The sequence below is a fragment of the Chelonoidis abingdonii genome, chromosome 2 (assembly GCF_003597395.2).
Source record: "Chelonoidis abingdonii isolate Lonesome George chromosome 2, CheloAbing_2.0, whole genome shotgun sequence".
Taxonomy (NCBI): domain Eukaryota; kingdom Metazoa; phylum Chordata; order Testudines; family Testudinidae; genus Chelonoidis; species Chelonoidis abingdonii.
The window spans coordinates 151,517,902-151,539,758 of record NC_133770.1 but is presented as its reverse complement, the minus strand read 5'-3'; the positions used below and the strand labels follow the sequence as shown (position 1 = coordinate 151,539,758).

The 21,857-nt window shown below is 64.2% G+C and overlaps 2 protein-coding genes across 2 annotated transcripts in view; one reads left to right on the top strand and one right to left on the bottom strand.

The window, feature by feature from the left end:
- Positions 1–21,857, top strand: part of CNNM3 (cyclin and CBS domain divalent metal cation transport mediator 3) — a 330,211-nt gene that overhangs the window by 44,295 nt on the left and 264,059 nt on the right. The gene's annotated exons all lie outside the window — the stretch shown is intronic.
- Positions 983–17,229, bottom strand: SEMA4C (semaphorin 4C). The gene is made up of 15 exons (XM_032790313.2): positions 17,128–17,229; positions 12,614–12,798; positions 7,817–7,965; positions 7,369–7,431; positions 6,941–7,039; positions 6,477–6,573; positions 6,211–6,327; positions 5,653–5,804; positions 5,188–5,363; positions 4,742–4,886; positions 4,172–4,394; positions 3,732–3,847; positions 3,311–3,468; positions 2,990–3,060; positions 983–2,391 (listed from the first exon to the last, which is right to left on the bottom strand). The coding sequence occupies exons 2-15, from the start codon at positions 12,723–12,725 to the stop codon at positions 1,553–1,555; spliced, it is 2,517 nt and encodes an 838-aa protein (XP_032646204.1). The 5' UTR covers positions 12,726–12,798; positions 17,128–17,229; the 3' UTR covers positions 983–1,552.

The following is a 21,857-nucleotide window of genomic DNA, read 5'->3' as shown; positions in this document are numbered from 1 at the left end:
ATTAGGCAGAGACCCTGCGGCTGCTGCTTTAAGAGCGCTCCAGGCCCGGCGGGGGCCCCCCTCCCCCTTGGCAGAGAGGCCAGCTCCCAGGGGAGCGTGGAGCTTTTTCCACTCCAGGAAGACTCAATGCCCTTTTATAGCCCGCCTGCTCCTTTTTCCATGAGCTCACAGGCGGGGGCCGGGAACAGCCCTCCCCCAGCCGGGGCAGGACTCCTGCGCTGTGGCCCAGACGCCTCAGGCAGGGGGTGCAAGGCCCACGAGATGGGAGATCAGGTTGGGGGCCAAGCCCTGGGGCACAGCTCAGTGCTGGGTGTGTGTGTGCACGTGTGCATCCAGTGGGCAACACTAGCTACATAACGCACAGTGCTGTCCCCCCCAACTCAGTCCAAGTGCCAACCCCCACGGTGACCCCCACCCCGACCCCAGCAGAGCCAGGCGCAGAACACAGCATCTGCCAGCATCAAGCGAGGGCACCCCCCCGCCTCACAAGGCAACAGGCACCAGCTGGAGTTTTTCTCCCTTTTATTATTAATATAAAAATACTCCAGTATTTACAGCCAATAAATAGATTTCAATAACAAATAAATTACACTGGGGTCGGGGGGTCCTTGCTGCTATTTACACTGATAAGGGGGTGGGGGAGGCAGCTGGCGTGCGGGATCAGGGGTAGCTGGGGCAGGAACTGGCTTGGCCAAGAGGCAGGGACTCAGGTGCGGGGGTATTTACACTGGTACCCCCCACCCCATATCCTTCACCTCTCGGAGAGGGGTTGTGGCAAAAGTCACCAAGTCCATCTCTGTGGTTTGAGCTGGCCTGGGGGAGGGGCACAGGAACACAGCCCCCTATTCCACCAGCGGGGCCCCAGCAGCCACAAGGACACCATTGGCCCATCACCAGCATGCAGGCCATGGGGTGCCACCTTCAGGGGGGCAGGGAGGAGGCCAGAGCTTACACACACACACACACACACACACACACACACACCCCGGGACTGCAGCCTATAGGTAATCGGGATGGGTGCCCTGTTCCCAGCATGCAGTGCAGTCCTGCCCAGCATTACTGGGAGGGCACCTTGTGTCAGCTCTGGATCTGCCCTTGCTCCCACCCAGCAGTGGGTGAACAGATCAACATGCCAGTGGCCACCCCAGGCGCCCACCGGATAATGCTTTCACAAGGGCGGGGTCCAGCCAGCAGCCAACAGCACCAGGCTGTGCCTCTCAGGTGAGCCGGCCTCCAAAATCCCACCCGCATCTGCTCCAGGGCATCAGGTCCTAAGTAGGCTCCATCCATCCAGGATCCAGGGCAGACTCGTGTGTCCCTCCATCCAGGACCTGCCCATACATCCGAACCAGCCATTGCCAGGGCCCAGGCCGGCTCCGGAATGGGCCCGATCCACTGAAATACTGACAGCAGCCGCAGGAGGATCAAAATCCACCGGGGTCGTTAGAAAAAGAGTCCTATGTGCGTCCCGGCTGGGCAGGGCAGGGGATCCCAGCGCCCCCGGCTGGGTCTGAGGTAGCTGTGCCTGTGTCAGAGGCCCGCAGCCCCGGGCTCACACCGAGGACTCCTCGGGGTTGGAGTCGGGCAGTGCCTGGCGCTGCTGGAGCTTGCGGCGTAGCTCCTCGGCCAGGTCACTGTAGCCGGGCCGCTCCTCAGCACCCAGCTGCAGGCGGATGTAGCCGTTGGAAGAGGAGCCGCGGACGCTGCCCAGATGGATGCGGTTGGGTGAGTGCGGGGGCGGGGATGCCAGGGGCTGCCCAGGGATGCCATTGGCGGGGGGCGAGGGTGTGGCCGAGCCATTCTGGCACATGGCGTGGCCCGGCACGATCTTGAGGGAGCCGTCCGAGTAGTAGTAGCTGGCTGGGTCCCAGAGCTTCTCGTCCGAGTCCGAGGTGGCACTAGGAATGAACTTGGGGCTGGGGGGCGACTTGGGCAGCTCGATGGGGTACACCAGGGTGCTCTCCATGGCTTTGGTGCCCTTGGCCAGCTCCTCCCGCAGCCGACGCCGCAGGGACAGCACCACCAGCAGCAGCACCAGGCACAGGGCGCCCAGAGCAATCGCCACCATCCACACCAGTCCCAGGCTCTCCAGTGGGGCCCGTGCCTCCAGCGTGGCGGCTGGGCCTGCCACCACTGACACCATGTAGCCCTCGGCTGCCAAGTGCGTGCTCTGTTCCTCCAAGAAGCACCGGTAGGCACCACCATGCTGGGGGCCCGTGCCCAGGATGACCAGGGCCTGCAGGCGCGCGTCGTACAGCACCGAGGCCTGGTCCTCGGGCAGATCCCGCCCGTTGAAGGTCCAGTGAGCCCGGGCCAGGTTGGAGGTGAGGCGGCAGGGCAGGACCAGGTCTGTGCCAGCCACCACCGTGATGTTCTTGGGAGTGACTTTAACTGCAGGACAGAGGGGAGAAGGGATCAGGCTGAGGTGGGGGCTGGACCCTCTGCCCATCCCACAGCCCTGCCCCAGAGGGACACCCCACGGGTGATGCCAGCCCCAGGGCCTTGGCCTAGGCCTCTCTGCTGAGGCTGCAGGGACCAGCCTGGAGATGGCACGTGTCCTGTGGGCTCTGACACTGCTGCTGGTTTCACACAGGAGCTGGGCAGATGGACACACCGGGGCTGTGCCAGGACCGATGGGAGGTGGAGGTGTCGCTGTGGCCTGTAGGGCAGGTAAGGGAGATGTTTGGCTGAGTGCACTTCCCTGGGACAACCCAGGAGAGGCCCTGGGACAGGGGAACCTAGGGCAGCTTCAGCCCTGCGCCTCACTGCTCCTGCGCAGGTACCTCAGCACCAGTCAGCCTTGCTGTCCAGCTGGGGAAACTAAGGCACAGACAGGAGCAGCAAATCAGCAGCAGAGCCAGAGGAGTCCTTGCTCTCAAGCCTGCACTGAGAGGGGACCCCCCAAGCTAACAGAGTGCAGGCCCCCTCCCCAGCCCCTTTGGCTCCCAGGGAGCTCCCGGCCCGGGGAGGGGCGCTGGTGACTTCTCACCTGAGGGGGGTGCTCGCAGGAGGTTGCAGAGAGCCGTGTCCGCGTTCACCACGTCCTGGACCAGCAGGGACCTGAGACAGACCCGGAGTCAGCACAGCCCCAGCTGTCCCCGGTGGGGCACCGAGCTGCAGTCACTGCCCCTTTGGCCATGCTACGGAAGGGAGCAAGAGCCCTGGGGGAGGCAAGGGGAGACCTTCCCGTGGGGCAGGGCATGGAGATGCTAATTAGGGCCCTCCTAGAGGGGGCACCACAATGACAACCTCTTCCCGCCCCCCATGTGAGTAGTGTCCCGCCTCCAGGCCAGCCCCCCAGCCCCCTCACCCGTCAGAGCCATCAGCCCGGAGGCAGCGGCTGGTGTTGCGGCTCCAGGCGCAGTAGGGGTCCTTGGCCAGGACGCAGTCGGCACAGGAGCGGTACTTGGCGCAGTCGGCCAGGGACAGCCGCACCACCTGGGAGTGAGAGCCGGCAAAGAGCAGCTTCTGGGGAGGGGGAGAGACATCAGTGCTGATGGGACAGCCTAGAGCCATCACTGCCCCATATCCTGCCCCCCCCCAACAGCCCCCGGTTATCCCTGCCCACCCCAACAACCCCCCGTTATCTCTGTCCCCTGTGCCCCCCCCCAGTCCAGGGCATTCCCCCAACCCCCTACACTCTGCCCCGCTCCCCAACAGCCCAGGGTACCCCCTCCACCTTCAGTACTCTGCCCCGCCCCCCGCTGTCCCCAAGGTGCCCTGCCCCCTACCTTCTGGTGGGCCAGCACAAGGCTCTCGATGGGCTGCAATGGCTCGAAGATCTGAAGCTCCTCCACGAGGTGGACACGGGAGGGCAGGACCAGGGCCTTGTGGAGCCACCCGTCACCTGGAAGAGCCGCAGGGCAGGATTGCAGGGAGCTGTGGGCAGGGGAGGGGCCCTGAGCACCCCCCATCACTCCTGTACCACCCCCTTAGCACTCCAAGGAACCCTTAGGCCACCCCATGCTGGGAGATGCACCCCCAAGTTGCCCCTCCATCACACGCTCAGCAGCTCCCAAAGTGGCCCCCCAGCATTGTTGCGCCATGTGGCTGGGAGTTGTCCCTCCCGCCACTGCACACCCCCCCCGGGGCAAGGTTGAGCCCAGGCTGGCTTGAGGCCCCAGCGATTAGGGGGGGAGGGAGAGAAAGAGAGCAGAGCCCTGGTGAGTACCTGTCCCAATGAAGAGCACGTTGTAGGAGGCCCCATCCAGCCCGCGCACCCGGTCCACCACCAGCCGGGTGAAGTTGGCGTCCTTCTTGAGCAGCAGGGGCCGGCCGTGGCGCGGCAGCACCGGCTCGTCCATCAGCGGGTGCTTCTTGGCGAAGTTCAGCGTGTTGTCGGGCAGCTCCAGCGAGCTGGCGACACCATTCTGCCGGTGCCAGTCAGTGATGCACTGAGGGGAGAGAGGCTGGGTCACAGTGGGGCTAGGCACCAAGTGAGGGCAGAGGACACCACCAACCAGGGGGGCAGGGCATAGCTCAGTTGGCAGCCTGGGGGCTAGAGGCAGCTCGGGGGCTAGAGGCAGCTCAAGTGCCCACGCTGGGGGGAGGGACCCTGGTAGGCAGGCAGTGCGGGTGACACTTCCCCACCTCCACCCCAGGCTGTCCTGGGATTAGTGAGTACCCACCCAGCCCCCAAGGGGGCACTACTGCGTGCACAGGGGGTGGCCCCTGGCAGACATGAGAGCAGCTGACCTCCCCACTGTGATGGCTGGGTCTCCCCAGTCCCCATGGCACTTACCGCCCCAGGCCGGGGGCTGGGCACCTGGTCCGAGTACCTGCCCCACTTCTGGGCCTGCTCCCGATACTCCTTGTAGGGCCCCTCGAAGGCCTTGCGCACGTCCTCGATGTGGTACTGGCAGACGGCAGAGACGTCCACGTCCCCCCTGTGGAAGGGAAGGCGGGGTGAGACCCGGCATTGGGCTGGAGGTGCTGGAAAGATGAGGGGGTGGTGAGGGAGGGTGATGGCCAGGGCAGAGCCTGGCGGGTGAGAGGGAGTCAGGGGAAAGCTACTGCCCTGACCCCGGGGGACGTGTGAGAGTTGGGAGGCAGCCCTGGGGAGACAAGCCCAATCAGAGGGCTGACACCGGCTGCAGAGGGGTGTAGGTCCCCCAGCAGGCAACGTAGGTAGGATGAAGGCTGCAGGGCCCATGGGGACGCTCAGTGGCCCAGGGCTCCCGTGCTCACCAGCGAGCCTGGAAGAGGCCAAAGAAGGTGGTGTCATGCCAGGTGCTCCCGCCCAGCGTGTACACGGCCTGCAGCCGGTTGAAGTGCAGCTGCTGCCCCGGGATGGAGCAGACCAGCCGGGCCTTGAGGAACGTCGTCCACTTCTTCTGCAGGGTCCGGGCGCCGCCCACGTCCCCCTGGGCAAAGGGAGGAACCACATGAGGGGGTGGGACAGGCCAGACCCTGAGAGCCCCACTGCCTGGCTCCTGGGTCCCGGGAGGTCTCTTGCCCCCATGACACCAGGTCACCACGAGGGTCCCCTTGCACAGGCCGTAGGCTCAGGCCTGGAGTGAGCGCCGTATCCAGCTCACGGCAGGGCCTGGCCTGGCCCACGGGCTCCAGCCACGCCGCAGTGTCTCTGGGTGCCCCTCTCGCTCGGCACGGGCCCCTGCCTGAGGGTTGGTTGCCACGGCGCCCCGGACATACCTTGCAGACCCGTGCCACACGGGCCACCACTTGCTCGGTGTAGCAGTCGTACTCCACGGCCCGCTCGCTGAAGAAGAAGTAGACCTTGTCGTCGTCCCCGCTGGGGCTGCCCACGCTCTCTTGCACATAGGCCGAGCCCACGAAGTGGGGCTCTGCAATGGGGGGCACGTGAGACCAGGGTTTGTGGGCCCCACATCACCCCAGCTCTCTGCTCAGGCCCCCGAGCCCCCAGTGCTGTGGGGAGGAGCCCCCCAGCTGCCTCCCGTCACGCTTGGAGCCAGATGCCCTCTGGAGCCAGCCCGGCTGCACCCCCTCCAACAGCACCTCCAAGTTGCTGCAGGACCCCCCCACTAACCCCGGCCGGATGCCACATGGGGAGAGACCCACACTTAGGGCTTCAATCCCAGGCAGCAGAGCCCGGGCAGGGGCCTGACCGCTCGCCAGACCCACAGTGGGATGGGCTAGTTCTGGGGGCAGTGAGAGTCCCTCCCCCAACAGAAAGGGAGCTGCATGAGTTACTGTGTGACCCGTGCCCCCGGTGCCCAGCATCCCCCTCACCATTCAGCCAGGAGGCCAGGTACTCTGTCTTCATGGAGTAGTGGGGCCCCAGGTTGCGCAGGATCACCGGCTCCGTGCCCAGGAAGTTGTTGAGCGTTGCCGAGTACAGCTCACCATCTGGATGGCATGGCCAAGAAGGGGTTAACTGGGTGCGCAGGGCAGAAATACCCACCAGCCTCCCACTCCCAGCCCGGGGACCCTGGGCCCCGTCCCAGCCCCTAGACCAGCCCGCCCCCCTACACCGCCCCCCAAAGGGCCCCACCTACCCACGATGAGGCCCGTGTGGCCTTTGGCCGGGTCATAGGGGCACTTCCCTTTCCCGTCCTCGAAGAGCGGCCCGTTGAGGGAGAAACTGGACTCCTCCTGAAAGAGACGCCCCACACGCAGGATCAGTGAGGCCCAGTGGGAAGCTGCCTGCAGAGACGGGGCTGTGCTGGGCCCACGGCAGGGTCTGAGAATGCCCCACGCTCGGCACAGCTCCTCACTGGCCATCATCCATCCAGCAGGCAGCACCCGTCAGCATCCCCTGCTTCGGTCGCCACCACGGACTCCCAGCCTCTGCCGGCAGAATGAGGCAAGGGGAGCTCCCGGCTCCCCCAGCCCCGTCCCGTCCAGCAGGGGGCACTGTGGGGAGTAGGGCAGGACTGCTGGCTTCAGTGGAAGCTCCCAGCTCCGCCAGCCCAGCCCCATCCCGTCCAGCAGGGGGCGCACTGCTCCGGGCCATACTCACAATGTAGGTGCACTTGGGCTGGAAGGCGAAGGTGCCGCACGCGTACAGATGGGAGCTGTTGTAGCTCTGGAGGAAGCGGATGTAGTTGAAACAGTCGGTCTGGAGAGAAAGGGGCTGGTCAGCGGGAGGGGGCTAGTAGAGGGGGCGCTATTGGGTCCCCCCCAGCAATGCAAGGGCAGGGCTGGCCATGGAAACAAGTGGAACTTGCCCAGGGCTGTGGGACCCCCCCCCTGCAGCTCCCCGGCCCAGTGAGCGACATGGTACATGCCATCGCTGTGCCACCCCGGGACCAGCCCCTCCACACGCAGCAGGGGGCAGCCACACAGACCGGGCTCAGACCGGGGGCTCAGACCGGGGGCCTTGCTCCTGCGCATGGGGCGAGGCTAGGAGTGGGCAGGGGAGCCGGGCTGTGTGCCCAGCTGGCATACCTGGTTGTTCTTGCCCTTCTGGATACATTCCACTTTCTTCTCTGTTGGAGCCTCCCAGGAGATCTGCAAAGCCAGAGGGGAGCGGGGTCAGGGGCTGAGCCAGCCCACCCCAGTCCTGCCCCACCCACCCTCCATCTCCTGCAGCCAAACAGCACTTGGTTCTCCATGCTCGCCACATCCCCCACCTGGTGGAGGAGGCGCCCAGCAACAGCGCCCAGCCTAACTCCCAAGACAACATGCTCGTGTTCAGGGGTGCCCAGCACGGGGCGCTGTTCCCCAAGGGGCTGTTTAACTAGCACCCCCAGGCCAGCCAGACTCCTCGTAGCTCCGTCCCCCTAGATGGGGGAGCACCGCAGACCTTGCCAGCCAGGCTTTGGGGGGCCCCCCCCAGGCTCTGTGGTGACACTGCCCCCTGCTAGGACCCCGCAGCAGAGCCGCCCTCTCTTACCGCTGCCTTCAGCTCCATGGTACCGGTGGCGAGGGCGAAGATGGCCTCCCGGGCACCCACGTACAGCACCCTCTCGGCCTCGCCCAGCGTCAGCGTGATGTAGTGCGACACGCCCACCTTGGAGAACCGCTTCGCCACGTCCTTCAGCTCTGTGGGGAGGCGACGGGACGGTGTCAGGGGACTTGGGGGCCTGCGGCTCCTGGAGGCACAGGGCCAGGCTGGAGCCTGGCACCACCACCATGTCCCAGGCTGCCTGCTCCTCGGTGCCAGCCAGCCAAGAGGTTGCCAGGCCTCAAGTTCCAGAGCTGTGTGGTGATACTGGGGCTCTCACCCCACACCTTGCCCCAGCAATGGTGGGTGAGTTCCTCACTCCCAGGCTACCCTGGGGGCAGGCAGGATCTAGGGGCCACCCATGTCCTGTTGGTTGCTCGGCTGGCACCCTGGGCACTGCGCCAACCGGCTGGAGGGCAAGGGGGGATCCCACCCGCTGGGGGGGGGGGGCAGGTGCTGAGGGATCCTTGAGGCCATGGCTAGCAGGTGACGAGGCTGAGTCTGGACTGGACACAGGACTAGAGAAGGGTGTCTTGGAGACAACTCGTTCCGTGCCAGCAGGAGAGGAACTGCCCCAGATGCCCTCCCCTCCCCACCTGCAGCTCGCCAACAACCCCCAGCAGAGATGGGGCTGGCCACACAACACCTCCTTGCACTGTCGTGGCTGGCAGCCCCTCCCACCGGATCCGCAGCCCCTGCTAGCCCAACCCTGGGCTCCCCCGCAGATCTGGCATGCTCCTCACTCCTGACCCGCAGCCCCCTAGCCTAGCTGGGAACAGCCCTGAGCTCCTGATCTCATCCGCAGACACCCTGAGCCTGGAGAAAAATTCAGCTCTAACTTGCCTCAGGCCCCATGGGGCACAGAGACCCGCTGAGTGCGCTGGGCCGGGGGAGCTCACGTGGGACCGTCTGCTCCAGCCAGCCCCACCCGGGGCATAAGCCCCTTCCTGGAAGCCGCCCTTGCCCTCCAGGGAGCCGCTCACTCCTCACGCTGGCTGGACAAGGGAGCCATTGTCGGGGATGTGCTGGGTGGAACCGGAGAGTGCTGAGCCTGGCGCCCTGGCAGAGGGGCTCTTTGCCGAGCCCCTGCCCAGCCCGGCCCCCAGGGCCAGCTTTGTTCAGAGAAAGGACACATTGATGGGAGAGCAGAGCACGGGGGTGGGGAGCATACAGAGGTACTCAAGCCACTCTGGGCTGGGGGAAGGAGATCTGCCAGGCACTGCTAGGGTGGGGGTGGGGGCAGCTGTTGCCCACCCAGCCCCCGATTCGCTCTGCTCCACACTGGACACAGCGTGCAGGGCATCGAACTCCCTAGCCAGCCCAGGGGCTGCACACACTGCCTTCCCGAGGGAGGGAGGCTGAAGACAGAAGTCAAGCCCATAAGCAGAGCTGGCCCAAGCTGATGGCAGGAAACCCAGCACCAGTCTGGTAGCGTTACCAGCCGCAACGTGAGCCCCCCACACAACCCCAGTGCGGCTCAGGCTGGTGCAGTGGGCTCACAAGCCAGCCGTGTAAGGCCCAGGGTACAGACCACTTCAGGCTGGCCTACAGCCTTGGGGAAATGGGGACCCCCCCACTTCCAGGAAGCCTCCTGTGTCCCAATCCCCCACCCAAGAGCACGTTGCCCCAGGACAGGGACTGGCTCTGCCAACTGGATCTGCACAGCACCTGGCACGATGGCACCTGGGGCACAGGGAAATTCCCAGACGCTGCCACTTACAATACTCCCAAACACACGTGCCAGCTGGCATGGCGGGGTCCAACCAGGCCGCCCCAGGGCATCTCCCTGGACCCGGGGCGAGGGCAGCCGAGTGCTGATATCAAGGCAAGACATGGCGCGGCACAGCAGGTGCCAAGCCAGAGCCAGAGCCCCCATGGTCAGCTCACCTCTGCCCCCAGCACTGCCCCCATGCCCTGCGGCACAGACCCTGCCAGACTTGGCATCCCCAGCGCCTAAAGTCGGGGGGAGGAACCCACAGGTCGCAGGCAGGCAGCATGGGCACCTTGAGGTGACACAGGCAAAGCGGGACTGGACGCAGGGAATGAGGCTCCCCAGAGATTGTCGCACTCCTTCCCCCACACGAACACCCAGGGACTCCTTCAGCACAGGGCAGGAACACTGGGGGGTGAGGGAGACCCCTCGGCACAGCCCAGCATCCTGGACAGCAGAGCTTCCAGGGCAGCCTGAGAACCTGGGGCCTCTCAGCCCCCCACTGAGGGGGCTGGCTCGGCTGCTCCGCCAGCTGGAACCCATTAGAGCCAGGGAACGGAGCCCTTCCCAGTGCCGCGGCCGATCAAAGCCGGCACCTGGCTTCAATCAGCCCCCGCCCCAACTCCCCAGCCTGGGGTTCAGCAAGGCGGGGGAAGGGAGCCCCCACCATATGGGGAGCAGGTCCCAGGCAGCAGCACCTGAGAGGATGAGCCCAGCCCCTCGCATAGGGTAGAGCAGGCACCAGCAGCTCTCATGGGACGAGGACCCAATGGGCAGTGCCCACCCCCAGGCAGCCAGTTCCAGTGCAACTTCAGGCTGGCGAGTACGTCCCAGCTCCTGCAGGGACTGGGGTGCCGGGGGTGGGGGAGATGCTGCAGCTGCAGAGCCCGAGTGCTAAAGGGGGCCCAGGAGGAGAACCTGCCCTGGGCGCAGAGAGCCTGGCAGAAAGGGGGCAGGGGGCTGCAGGTCGGGACTGAGGAGCACCGCCACAGGATACATCCCCGCCCACACACCAATGAGGCCGTCTGACCCCCAGAGCCAGAGCCAAGGCGGGGAACGCAGGACCGAGGGGGGAGCACCCAGGGCACAGAGACTCACTCAGAGCAGCCCCCACTTGGGCACAAGGGTCGGGCACCCACCCCGTATGGCAGGAACCGAATGAGAGCCTGTGGGCACAAGGGATGGAGGCTGCCCCCTGGCAGGGCCCACCCCCCGTGCTGGGGGAGCAGCAGGACGCAGGATGCAGGGGGGGGGGGAGGGGAAGGGAGCCCTGGGGAGGGCAGCTAGTAGCAAACAGGATGAGATCATTGCCCGGGGCTGGCGCAAACACCTGATGTCACCTCCGGAGAGGCAGCCCCCCTGGGGCCAGTCGGGCCCCCAGGCAGGGCAGGCAAGAGCCCCCTTCCTGTCAGCACAGCGCTGAGAGCAGCGCTTCACTAGTGGGAGGGGGGGCAGGGAAGGTCTGGGGACCCCAGCGTAGGTACCACGGAGCCAGGGGTCAAGCACCTGATTTGGCCTGTGAGCCGTGGCCGGCTCAAGGAGGGGGGCCCCCGCCTTACCCCACAGAGCTCCCAGCCTGCAGATGCCATGTCTGGCGTGTCACAGCTGGAGCCAGGCACCCAACGGGAGAGCAGGGTGGGATGCCGCATGCCTGCTGGTGGGGGGGGCTCCCAATCCCATGGCAGCTGGAGATGCCCACCAGCGGTGCCCAGTCACTACGGCCTGGCTGGGCCAGCGAGATTTATCCAAAGGGACAGGCTCCCCCAGAGGGAGGGGCCAGGCTGCCAGGGCCACAGGTGCTGCCCTGTGTCCCATGCATGGTACCAGGGCCTGAGCTCCCCAAACTGGCTTTGCCGCCCCGCAGGGCTCAGAGCAACTGTAGCATGTCCCCCCTGCCAGGAGCGCCGCCAGCTTTTTTCCTGGCCTAGGCGGCAGAAGGTCCCATCCCTGAAATGCCACCCCCAACAGAGGCGGTGGAAGGTCCCACCACCGCGGTTGTCGCCCCCCAAATGTTAGTGCCCTAGGCGACCGCCTAGGTCACCTAATGGGTTGCGCCGGCCCTGCCTCCCGCGACTCCCTCGCCAGCCAGTGGCTCCAGGGCTGGGCACCCATCGGCTTCGCTGCAGCAGCCCTTTGCCTCTCCTGGCTCCCAGCTCCAGCCCCTCGAGTCAGACCTGGGGGGTGATTGGGGGTGCCTGGGACGTGTTCCCATCCCGGGGAACAGGCTCCAGGGACTCCCTCAGGACATAGGGAGGCCATGGCTGCCCAGGGAACTGTACCCAAGTCTGCCAAGTCCCAGCCAGCACCCTAACCGCTGGGCCTGCCTTCCCCTGCCAGGGCGGGTGCAGGCTGGACGGGGAGCTCCCGCCCACCCCCCTGGAGGCAGGGATCCTCCACAGCCACCCCCCAACAAAGGGACCCTGCTGACCCCTCGCCCTCACTGCACAGCGAGCCAGGCATGGGGGAGCCGCTCCCCAGGAAAAGGAGATTCCCTTAGCAGGAAGCCGGGAGAGGCAGCAGCTCTGCAATGAAGCACATGGGATTTGGAGGTTTCCTTAAAACCCCAGCTCCTGGAATCAGGTGCATCTCTACATTCACCTTTAAACAGCGAGAGGTGGTTGTGGCTGCAGAGCAGGGAACGCGAGCCTGACAGTGACAGGCACAGACACACCCTACACCCCACCCCAAACACACACACACTCCTCTCCCCAATCTCAGCAGTGGGGAGCCAGACGCTCGACTTCTCTGTTAAAATACATTGTCCCTCCAGGCCCCTCTGCCTTGAATCGCTGGGATCCAGCTCAGCACCGTGGGACAGACGCTCCTGGGGTCGGGCCCTGGGGGTCTGTCTGATGGGGCATTCCCAGCCCCACACCTCCAGAGACCTCTGCTGCCCCCTCCTCCCTCCATCAGCCGCTGTAATGCCAAAAAGCCCAGCCCAGGGCACCACAACAGTTCTGTGCTTACTGCCAGGGCTGGGCGCTACCCAACAGAGTCATGAAACGTCCCCCCAGCCTGGCCATCGCTGCACTCACCATTGTAGGGGATGGTTTTCCTGGGCACCAGGTTCCACCAGGCGGTGTCGGTGGTGCCCACGCTCAGGAAGACGGTGGTGAGCAGGGCGAGGCCTGGGAGGCTGGCGTCCATGCTGCCCCGTGGCACGCTGGGGTCTGGCCTCCCTGCGCCCAGATCCTTTTGTGCCCTCACTGCTCTGGGTGGCCTGGCAGGGAGAGAGAGGCTGGTTACAGGGGGCCAAGGGCAGAGGAGCCAAAGCACATGGGCAGGCAGGAAATGGGGACAAGGGAGCCATTGATATGCTTCTGCTCTGAGCACTCGGGGGAGGGAGGGGCTGAGCCAGACACAGACTCAGATTCACTCCACCCCACTCCCCTGCAGAGCGCTCCCTGCCAAGCCCCGTGCCCCAGCCCCAGCCCCAGGGAAGGGAAAAGAGTCTGACCCAGCCAGACAGGGAATGAGCCAAGGGCCGTAGGGTGGAGGGGAAGGGATTTGCCCAGTGTCAGGGAGGGAGGCGGGGGCAGAACACAGGAGTCCTGACCCCTATGACCTCCTCTAGCCTCCTGAGGCAAGCAGGACACCTCTGTCTGGCCCTGCCCCACAGCCCAGGGCCAGGCTAGAGCAGCGTTTCTGCCCCACGAGCTGGCGAGGCCAGTGGCTAGAAGCAGAGACACAGCGATATCCTGGTGCCCCCCCCAGGCTGGGCCTTTCCCTGCCCCTCGGGGCCGCGCACAGGAGCACTTGGCTCCCCTTCCCCCATGCTGAACGGTATCAACTGGCCAGCTCCACGGCCAGCGCCCTTGCCCCCCACCTAGCCGAACGCCCCCTGCCCCCGACGTAGCCAAGCGTCCCCTGCAGGAGCCGGGGATGCACTGCTGACCCAGGCAGCAGGGGGCAGGCATATGCACCAGTGTCTCCTGCAGGGAGCTGTTGCTCCCACCCCACCCGCACCAAGCGGAGCCGGAGCCGGAGCTACCCCTAGGTCACGGATTCCCCTTTTTGTGGTTCACCTCCTTCCATAACTACTTCCTGCCATCAATGGAGCTGGCGCTGAGTCAGCGGGGGGGGGGGGGCACAGAGGCTGCCAGCAATGCTGCTCCTTCCTCTTTCCAGCTGACGCACAGCTGCGCCCCCCCACCCCCGCACACACTCCCCTGGGATCACTCCACCTTGCCGCCCTCACATCCTCTGCAGGAGGAAACTCCACCCAGGGATGGGTGAGGGGCTTTCCCTAGTCAGAGAGATCCCCAAAGGGGCCCCCTGAACCCGCTTTAGCCCCCCGAGCCTATCCCGACAGGGCAGCTCCCAGCTCTGACAGACTCCCTCTCTGACCTCGTGCAAGTTCCATCACTTCGTGCTTCAGTTTCCCCCTCTAACATAGGTAGGATGACACCAGCCCAGCTGGCGGCTGGTGAATTACCTCCACGCCAGCGAGGGGCTTTGGGACCCTTGGCTGGAAGGTACAAGGGGGAGCAACTGCCAGGGGAGAGTCTGAACTAGCCTGGTGTTGGGCCCCCCCCTTCTGCGTTCGGGATGTTTGAAGACGGAGCAGCCCAGTGAACAGGCTGGCGATGCCAGCAGGCTGGGCTCTCTCTTGCCTTGTGCTGGGCCTCTGCCACCCTGGACCCTAGGCTTCCTGCTGCCAACCTGGAGCAGAGTGGGCAGAAACATGCCACACGGCAGTGCTGCCCAGAGCCCCCCAGCATGGAGTGGGTTATCTAGGGAGGTGGTGAAATCTCCTTCCTTAGAGGGTTTTTAAGGTCAGGCTTGACAAAACCCTGGCTGGGATGATTTAGTTGGTGTTGGTCCTGCTTTGAGCAGGGGGTTGGACTAGATACCTCCAGAGGTCTCTTTCAACCCTGATATGATTCTATGTCCTGGGGAGGGACTGACAGAGACTCTGGGTGGGACACGGCCTCAGAGGGCAGAAGGTGCCCGTGGTGTCCGGCCGGGCAGGGGCCGGAGTGGGGGGGGGTGACGGCCGGGCTGTGGGGCCCACGGATGCGGGAAGGTTACCAGCAGGATGGTGGCAGGAGCAGAGCTGTTTTCCATGAAGGGAAGCAGGAAGCTGCCTCTCCCACCCGGCTCCTGCGGGGAAGGACACAGCAGGGGAGAAGTGGATTTCCGGCCAGGAAGTGAGGCAGTGGGCTGTGGGAATCATGGCCAGCCCAGCCAGGAAGCCAGATCCAGCTGGGAGGCAGCCCTGCCCCCGCCAGAGCTCACCACCCCCAATGGAGCTGAGGGATCCTCTGGAACCCCTCCGGCGCAGTCCAGCCCACGGGGACAGGCCCCTGCTCTCAGCCCCTTGGAGTTGGTGGGTCTTAGAGCAGCATGTCAAACACCCATGTCACAGCAACCGCCACTGCCTGGCAACTGCTCGGAGGGCCGGGTCCCAGGGCAGCCCATGGGGGTGGGGGATGGGCAGCTCGAGAGACCAAGCCAGAGTCCAGGTCAGTTCCTGCGCAGGGGATGGATCCTGCCCTCCACGGGCGCCTGGGCTGGGCAGAGACCAGAGCTCCTGCTCCGCAGGCTGCCAGACCCACATGTCAGGAGCCACCCACAGCAGGAGAGTGACATGCTCTCCTTTGAGGAAAGGCCTGCCCCTGGCACATGGGCACCTGCCTACTAGCTTCCCCGGGGCAAGGGAAGATGAGGGATACCACGTGCGGGGAGGGACACCACCCCATGCACAGAGCTCAGACTCACCAGCCCCCTCACACTCTCTCAGCAAGGGGCAGAGGAAACCGAGCCCGGAGCCCCCGGAAGATGCCAGGCCTGAAGCCGGGGTGGCCATTATTCCACGGAGCATGGCAACGGGCAATGCCAAGGGCGACCTCGGGGAGGGCAGATCCCTGGCCACACACAGCCAGGCCAGCAGAGCAGCTGCACATCCCAGCCAAGCCCAGCCGCTGTGTGTGGGAAGTGGGCCAAGGCAGCTGCCGGGGGGCTCGGCCATTCCCCAGCCAGGAAGTAGAGACCCCCCGGCTCTCCCCATTGGGTTCCCCACCCTAGGAGGAGCAGGGGGGAGCACACTGCCAGCAGGCCCAGCCCTAGCCAGTCCCCTCTCTGCCCCATGCACCCCCAGAGCCAGCCCATCAGCGGGGCAGAGGATGAGCTGCAGGGACTTCCCTAGGTGCAGCAGGGCTGACCGCCCCTCCCCACACACACACACGGATCGGCCCCCAGCAGCCGCCCATCCCCCTCCCCGTCCAGCACGGAGCCGCCCCCAGCAGCCCCCCGCCCCTCGGGCTGCAAAGGAACAAAAGCCCGGAGCGCTCCGCCACCTGCCGGCCGGCGCCGGGGCTGCCCGCTGCTCTCGGGGACCAGCCCTGCCAACCGGGGTGGGGCGGCCCCCAGCGCCCCAAAGGAACCGAGCCGCGCGGGGGCGCTGCCAAGTCGGCGGCCCGCCGGGCACGAGAGGCTCTAGGGAAGCCGCCCGGGGGCGGCGCAGTGGGACAGGGAGGGGGCTGCAGGGGGGCGGATCCACCACCCCAGCCCCTAACTCCCAGCTCCTGCATCAAAGGCCCGAGCATGGCAGCGCCCAGCGACGAGGCCAAGCCCGGCTCCGGCTCCCCGAAGATGGGGGCAGGCGGCAGCCAGCGCCACGGGGCGCCCTGGGGCCGGAGCAGCGAGAGGAGCCCGGAGAGCCGGGGGAGAGAAAGAGGCTCGCAGATGGCGCTGCGCGCTCCTTGCGCGCACCCTGCGCTCCCCGCCCACAGGGGCGCGAGGCTGGGTTTTGTTTTCCCAGCGGAGCTCGGAGGCAGAGAAAGGAGAAGCGGCCGGAGCCTTTTGCAAGCTCAGCGAGCTGTGGGGCCGCGGCTTTGCTGACGCGACCTGTGCAGGGAGAGAGTTTCTGCGTCCCGGAGCGCGGAGCCCGGGACCCCCCGCCCCGGGGACTTCTCCGGCCATTCGCGGGGAGCCCGAGCCCCGGGGCTGAGGGGTCTCGCTCCCCCAGGCGAGGCCGAGGAGGGGTTGCAGGAGCCCGGGGTGCACTGAGGACAAAGGGGCTTTTCGGGGGGGGTGTAGTAACTAGCCGCAGATCTGCCCCCACACCGGAGTCCAACCCGCCCCAGCCCAACCCACAGCCCCGAGCGCCCAGCCTGAAAACTTTGCAGCGCAGTTGGTCCCCGGAGAGAGCAAACCCAGCGGGCCCCCAACCCCAGGAGCCCCAACCCCCCGCCCCATCCCCCCCCCGGCACCCCCGCAGACGCGCTCGGCTGAGCAGGGGATGGCAGGAGGGGGCGCTGGGGGCCCAGCCCCTGGCCGAGCTGGTCTGGAGAGGCTGGTCTGGACTTCGCTAGCAGCGGACCCCCCCCCAGTTCCCGGGGGCGGGCGCTCGCCCCCAGCTCAAGCCTAGTTTGCACAAAGAACGTGGGTCCGTTTCCGGGGGGGCTGCCCTGGAAAGCGGGGTGCCGGCTGCACGGGGGGGGCGCTGGGGTTCGCGTCCCTCTGAGCCACGAGCGAGCCAAGCCCGGCAGCCCCCCCGTAAACACCGGAGAGGAATAAAAGCGGCTTCTCCCCTCCCGCCACTCACCTTCGGGGCTCTGGGGCCCGGCCCGGCCCTGCGCGAGAACCAACCGGCCCGGGACTGCGGGGCGCTCGGGGGTCCCCAGTTCGCGGCGCTGGCGCTGCCCTTTCTTCGCTCGCCCCGAGTGTGCAGTCCGCTCGCCTGCCTGCCTCGATTCCCCCCCTCCGCGTGACGTCAGCCGGGGGCGGGGCTCCTCCAGATGAATGGGACGCCTCGGAGCTCAGCCCCCAGCGTCAACTGCTGCGGCGGGGAGCCCTTAGGATCGGCCCCGGGGTGGGGGGATGGATGGGATGTGTCGATGGGCGTGTGTGTGGGTGGGGGATGGATGGGATGGGGATGAATAGGGGTGGCAGGCTATGGGATGGATGGGGGTGGGAGGCTCGGGGCAGCATATGTTGATGGTATGTGGATCTCTTGTGCTAACTGAAACACTGTCTGGTTACTGATTCCACCAGCCCCAGCCAGACAAAGGCAGAGATAAAGCTATCACAGGAGGCCCCAGGGATCTGGGAATGGGTCTGTTGGCCTGGCATGGTATGTGAGATGCAGCCCTCTGCTGGACAGAATCAGATCTGTTTGCTCGTGTGTCATAGCTCCTATAGTGCTAACAACTAGAGGAGAGTCTCTGGTGTCACTGGCAGCCATGTAAGAGGCACAGGAACAGTCCTTGCCCGCACTTTCAAGACTCTATGCAAGCCTGTACTCTGTTAGCCTCAAAGGATGTTGTGAAACCAGAGCGGCAGGCAGGCAGCTGCTCCCCTTTACAGTGGGTTTACTCCGGTTTAGTGAAGTTTAAGCCAAGCTGCAATAAATGGCCCAGACCAAAATCAGCACCTCCCCCAGGAGTATGCATGGGGGGGCGGGTGGTAACAGGCAGTCCAAGTCTGTGTGTGCAGAGGCCTGAAGAAACACGGCCAGCAGCAAGGGGAGGTGGCCTGGGGCCCAACAGCCAGCCAGGGAAGGGGGATGAGCCAAGGAAGGCCAGAAAAGGATCAGAGGGATGGGTCCCTCCAGCTGGCATCACTCTAGCGCTGGGCTGCCACTCAGGCTCTGGGCCTTTCCCATCAGCCACCCGAGAGGCATGAATCTGGTGGCCGATGTGTCAACCTCAGCCTCCCAAGTGAGGCACCTATGTCCATCACTGGTCGGCACCTGGGGAAGCCAGCAGCGTTCAGAAGTGTGGCCCGTCGGGTCCCGTCCCCCAAGACCCCCCCTCTTGAAAAGCAGTGGGAGCTGCAGCCAGGCGGCTGATTTCAGGGCCTAGTCAAGGACTGGGTGAATCTATTCCAACAAGCCCTGCTGACAGGCATCAGTGGAACTTACAAGGTGCATAGGCCTGGTGCGGCCTGTCTGCCCAGGGATGGGGGTGGGTGGCAATTTAACTCCTTCCTGCCTCACGTCTGATCCCTAGGGCTGCTGTGCATTAAATGGTTTCTGCTGCACTCTGGGGACGTTCCAAATAACCTGCCATTGTCCCCCGAGATGCCCCCCATCACAGGGATGTGTCTGTGCCCTGGCCGAGGGAACAGAGTTTACGGCCAGAAGGGTCCAGCGGATTATCCAGCCTGACCCCCAGCTAGCACAGGTGAGAGACCGGCCCCTACTCACCCTGCATTCAGCCCAGGGTGGGGCACTCAGGAATTGTGAAATTAACATCTTGTCCATGCTGTCCAGCCCCATGTCCAGCCCCTGACATGGCTGTGATGCAAAACACTAGGGTGGATGGGGCTAGGCAGTGATTTACACCCCGGATGCCCACCCAGGGAAGCTCCAGCGGTGCAAACAGTGGCTTTGCCTAGCGATGCACGGTGAGAGATCCTGTCCCTGAGCCATTCCACCAGCATAGGTGGCTGCTAATGCCCAGGCAGCCTGGCACAGCCTCGGGAGTGCTCCCTACACATGCCCTGGCACCCCAGGCATTCCTGGCCTGTGGTATGTGGCGCTGCAGCAGCCTAACTGTGCTGCAGCCCATGGGCACCTCAGCTGGGCTGCTGTTAGAGCATCCTGGGGCTGCTCTAATTTATACCAAGGGCTTTTTAGTCCCTGGAGCAGCCCAGCATCTGGAAGGCCCAAAAGTGGTGTAAAGTCTCCCTGTCTCTGGGCTGGGCCCTCTGGAGGGGCTGCAGAGAACTCCAGTGATCTGCCCCAGTGTCGGGAATGGGGGTTGGTCCTAGTAAATGCTCCTAGATTCCAGCCCCTCAGCAGCTCCCTGATCTGAATGAGCTCCTTGTCTGAGGTGGGGGCCATGGCTGGGGCTGGGTGCGTGGGCTGGGGGGCGGGGCTAGGGGAGGCCGATGCTGGGAGCTGGGAACAGTCCCAGCTCTCAGCTCGGCTGCTCCACAGCTTGTTCTCCAGACCTGGGGAGCGCAGCCCCCGCTGCCAGGCTGCTAAGCATTAGTCACCCGGCTGGCTGGAGGGGAAAGTGGTAATTACAGCAGAAGGAAAAAACAGCCACAAGCCTCTTCTGAACCAGCTCAGCGCTGCGGCTGGCGTGGAAAGGGAGCGGGCAGAGTGCTGCTCCTCTATCACCCTTTTGATCAACGGGCTCACAGGGCTCTGCCAGCCTTAATTCAGTGTCACGCTGGGTTGGAGTCAGGGCAGCGCTGTGCCCAACACTGATGCATCAAGAGAAGAAGGAAATTCCTTGATGGCGTGTTGCAAATCAATAACAGTCAGAAACAGAACCCAGGAGTCCTGGCTCCCAGCCCCCCCTGCTCTAATCCCTAGACCCCACTCTGCATGTGTACCAACAGAGAAACACAAAGCCTAGCCCCCTAGAGCTGGGATTCCAACCCAGGGGTCCTGCCCTCTAGCCCCCTGCCTCCCTAGGGACCTGCTAGCACCTGGCTCTCGCTCCCTTCAGGGCTCAGCACCCACCTCGGACAAGGACTCTAGGACCACTGGGAACATTCCAGCAGCCTGGAGGAAGCTGCGGTTGGGTAAAGGGGATGACCCAGGCGATTACAGGCCTGTCAGCCTGACATGGATCCTGGGCAAGATAATGGAGCAGCTGAGCCAGGAGTCAGTTAATAAAGAACTAAAGGAGGGTGATGGAATTAATGCCATTCAATGTGGGTTCTGGAAAGCGATCCTGTCCAACTAACCTGATGGCTTTTGATGGGCTTCCAGGTTCGGTTGATAAAGGTGGCAGCCGTGCTGTAATGATCTTAGACTTCTGCGAAGCGCTGTGCGTAGGACCAAACGGCACTCTGATTAAAAAGAGAGGATGACATTACCATGGCAGACAGTAAATGGATTAAAAGCTGGCTAACATACAGCTCAAAATATCACTGTAAAGGGGAATCGTCATGGAGTGGGTGTCGTTCTACCGGGATCTGTTCTGGGCCCTATGCTATTTCACATTTGACCTAGAAGAAAACATATAATCATCCCTGATAAAGTTTCCAGCTCACATGAAAACTGGGGGAGCAGTGACTGATGAGGAGACCAGGTCACTGATAAAGAGTGACCTGGATTGCTTGGTGAGCTGGGCACAAACGAACAATATGCATTTTAGTTTGGCTAAATGCAGACGTGTGCATGGAGGCAAGGCCAGCTCTAGCAATTTCGCCGCCCCAAGCAAGGCGGCACACCGCGGGGGGCGTTCTGCCGCTCACCAGTCCCGAGGCTCCAGTGGACCTCCCGCAGGGTTCCCTGCGGGGGGTCCAGTGGTCCTGCGGCTCCAGTGGACCTCCCGCAGGCGTTCCTGTGGATGCTCCATCAGAGCCGCGGGACCAGCGGACCCTCTGCAGGCACACCTGCGGGAGATCCACCGGAGCCACTTGCCGCCCTCCCGGCAACCAACAGAGCGCCCCCCGTGGCGTGTCGCCCCAAGCACACGCTTGGCATGCTGTGGCCTGGAGCCGGCCCTGCATGGAGGAACAAAGCACACAGGCCGTACTGACAGGCTGGGGGCCTCTGTCCTGGGAAGCATTGGAGGGGGTGTGTGGATAATCAGTGGAACATGAGCTCCCAGTGGGAGGCTGTGGCCAAAAGGACCAATGTGCTTTTTGGATGGATAAACGAGGGACTCTCAACTAGGAGGAGACACGATTTTACCACTGGGTTTGGCACTGGTGCAACTGCTGCTGGAATCCATCATTCTGGTGCCCACAGGTCAGGAGGGTGCTGATCCATCAGAGAGGGGGCAGAGAAGAGCCACAAGAATGATGAAAGGATTGGAAAACCTGCCGTATAGGGATGCAGACTCAAGGAGCTCTGGCTATTTAGCTGAACACAGGGAAGGTGAAGGGGTGACACTCAGTCTGTCAGTATCTACAGGGGGAACAAAGATTTCACACCGGGCTTTGCAGCCTGTCAGAGGAAGGTCTCACACTATCCAAGGGCTGGAAGCTGAAGTTAGACAAATTGACTGGCAATAATGTGCACGTTTTTAACAGGGAGAAGGATTAACCAGGGGGACAATTTACCCAGGTCAGAGTGGATTCTCCATCACGGACCATTTTTAACACACGACATTTGTCTAATGGATCTGTGCTAGGAATGACCATGGGGCAGGTCTCTGGCCTGTGCTCTACGTGGGGTCAGACGAGATGATTACAATGGTCCCTTCTGGCCTTGGAATCCATGAATCTGTAACCACTAGGCACCACTCCCTCCCCTGTCTCCCAGGCCCCTGCTCTAACCACTAGACCCCAGTCTCCTCCCAGAGCTAGGGAAAGAACCCAGGTGTCCTGGCTCCTAGCCCCCTGCTCTAACCTCTAAACCCTTACTCT

Coding starts and splice junctions, on each gene's coding strand:
- SEMA4C (XM_032790313.2), bottom strand. CDS start 12,725: ATGGACGCCAGCCTCCCAGGCCTCGCCCTGCTCACCACCGTCTTCCTG. Junction 4,395..4,741: donor CCAGCCCCCGGCCTGGGGCG/GTAAGTGCCATG, acceptor CTCTCCCCTCAG/TGCATCACTGACTGGCACCG. Junction 2,392..2,989: donor CCTGCGAGCACCCCCCTCAG/GTGAGAAGTCAC, acceptor TCTGTCCTGCAG/TTAAAGTCACTCCCAAGAAC.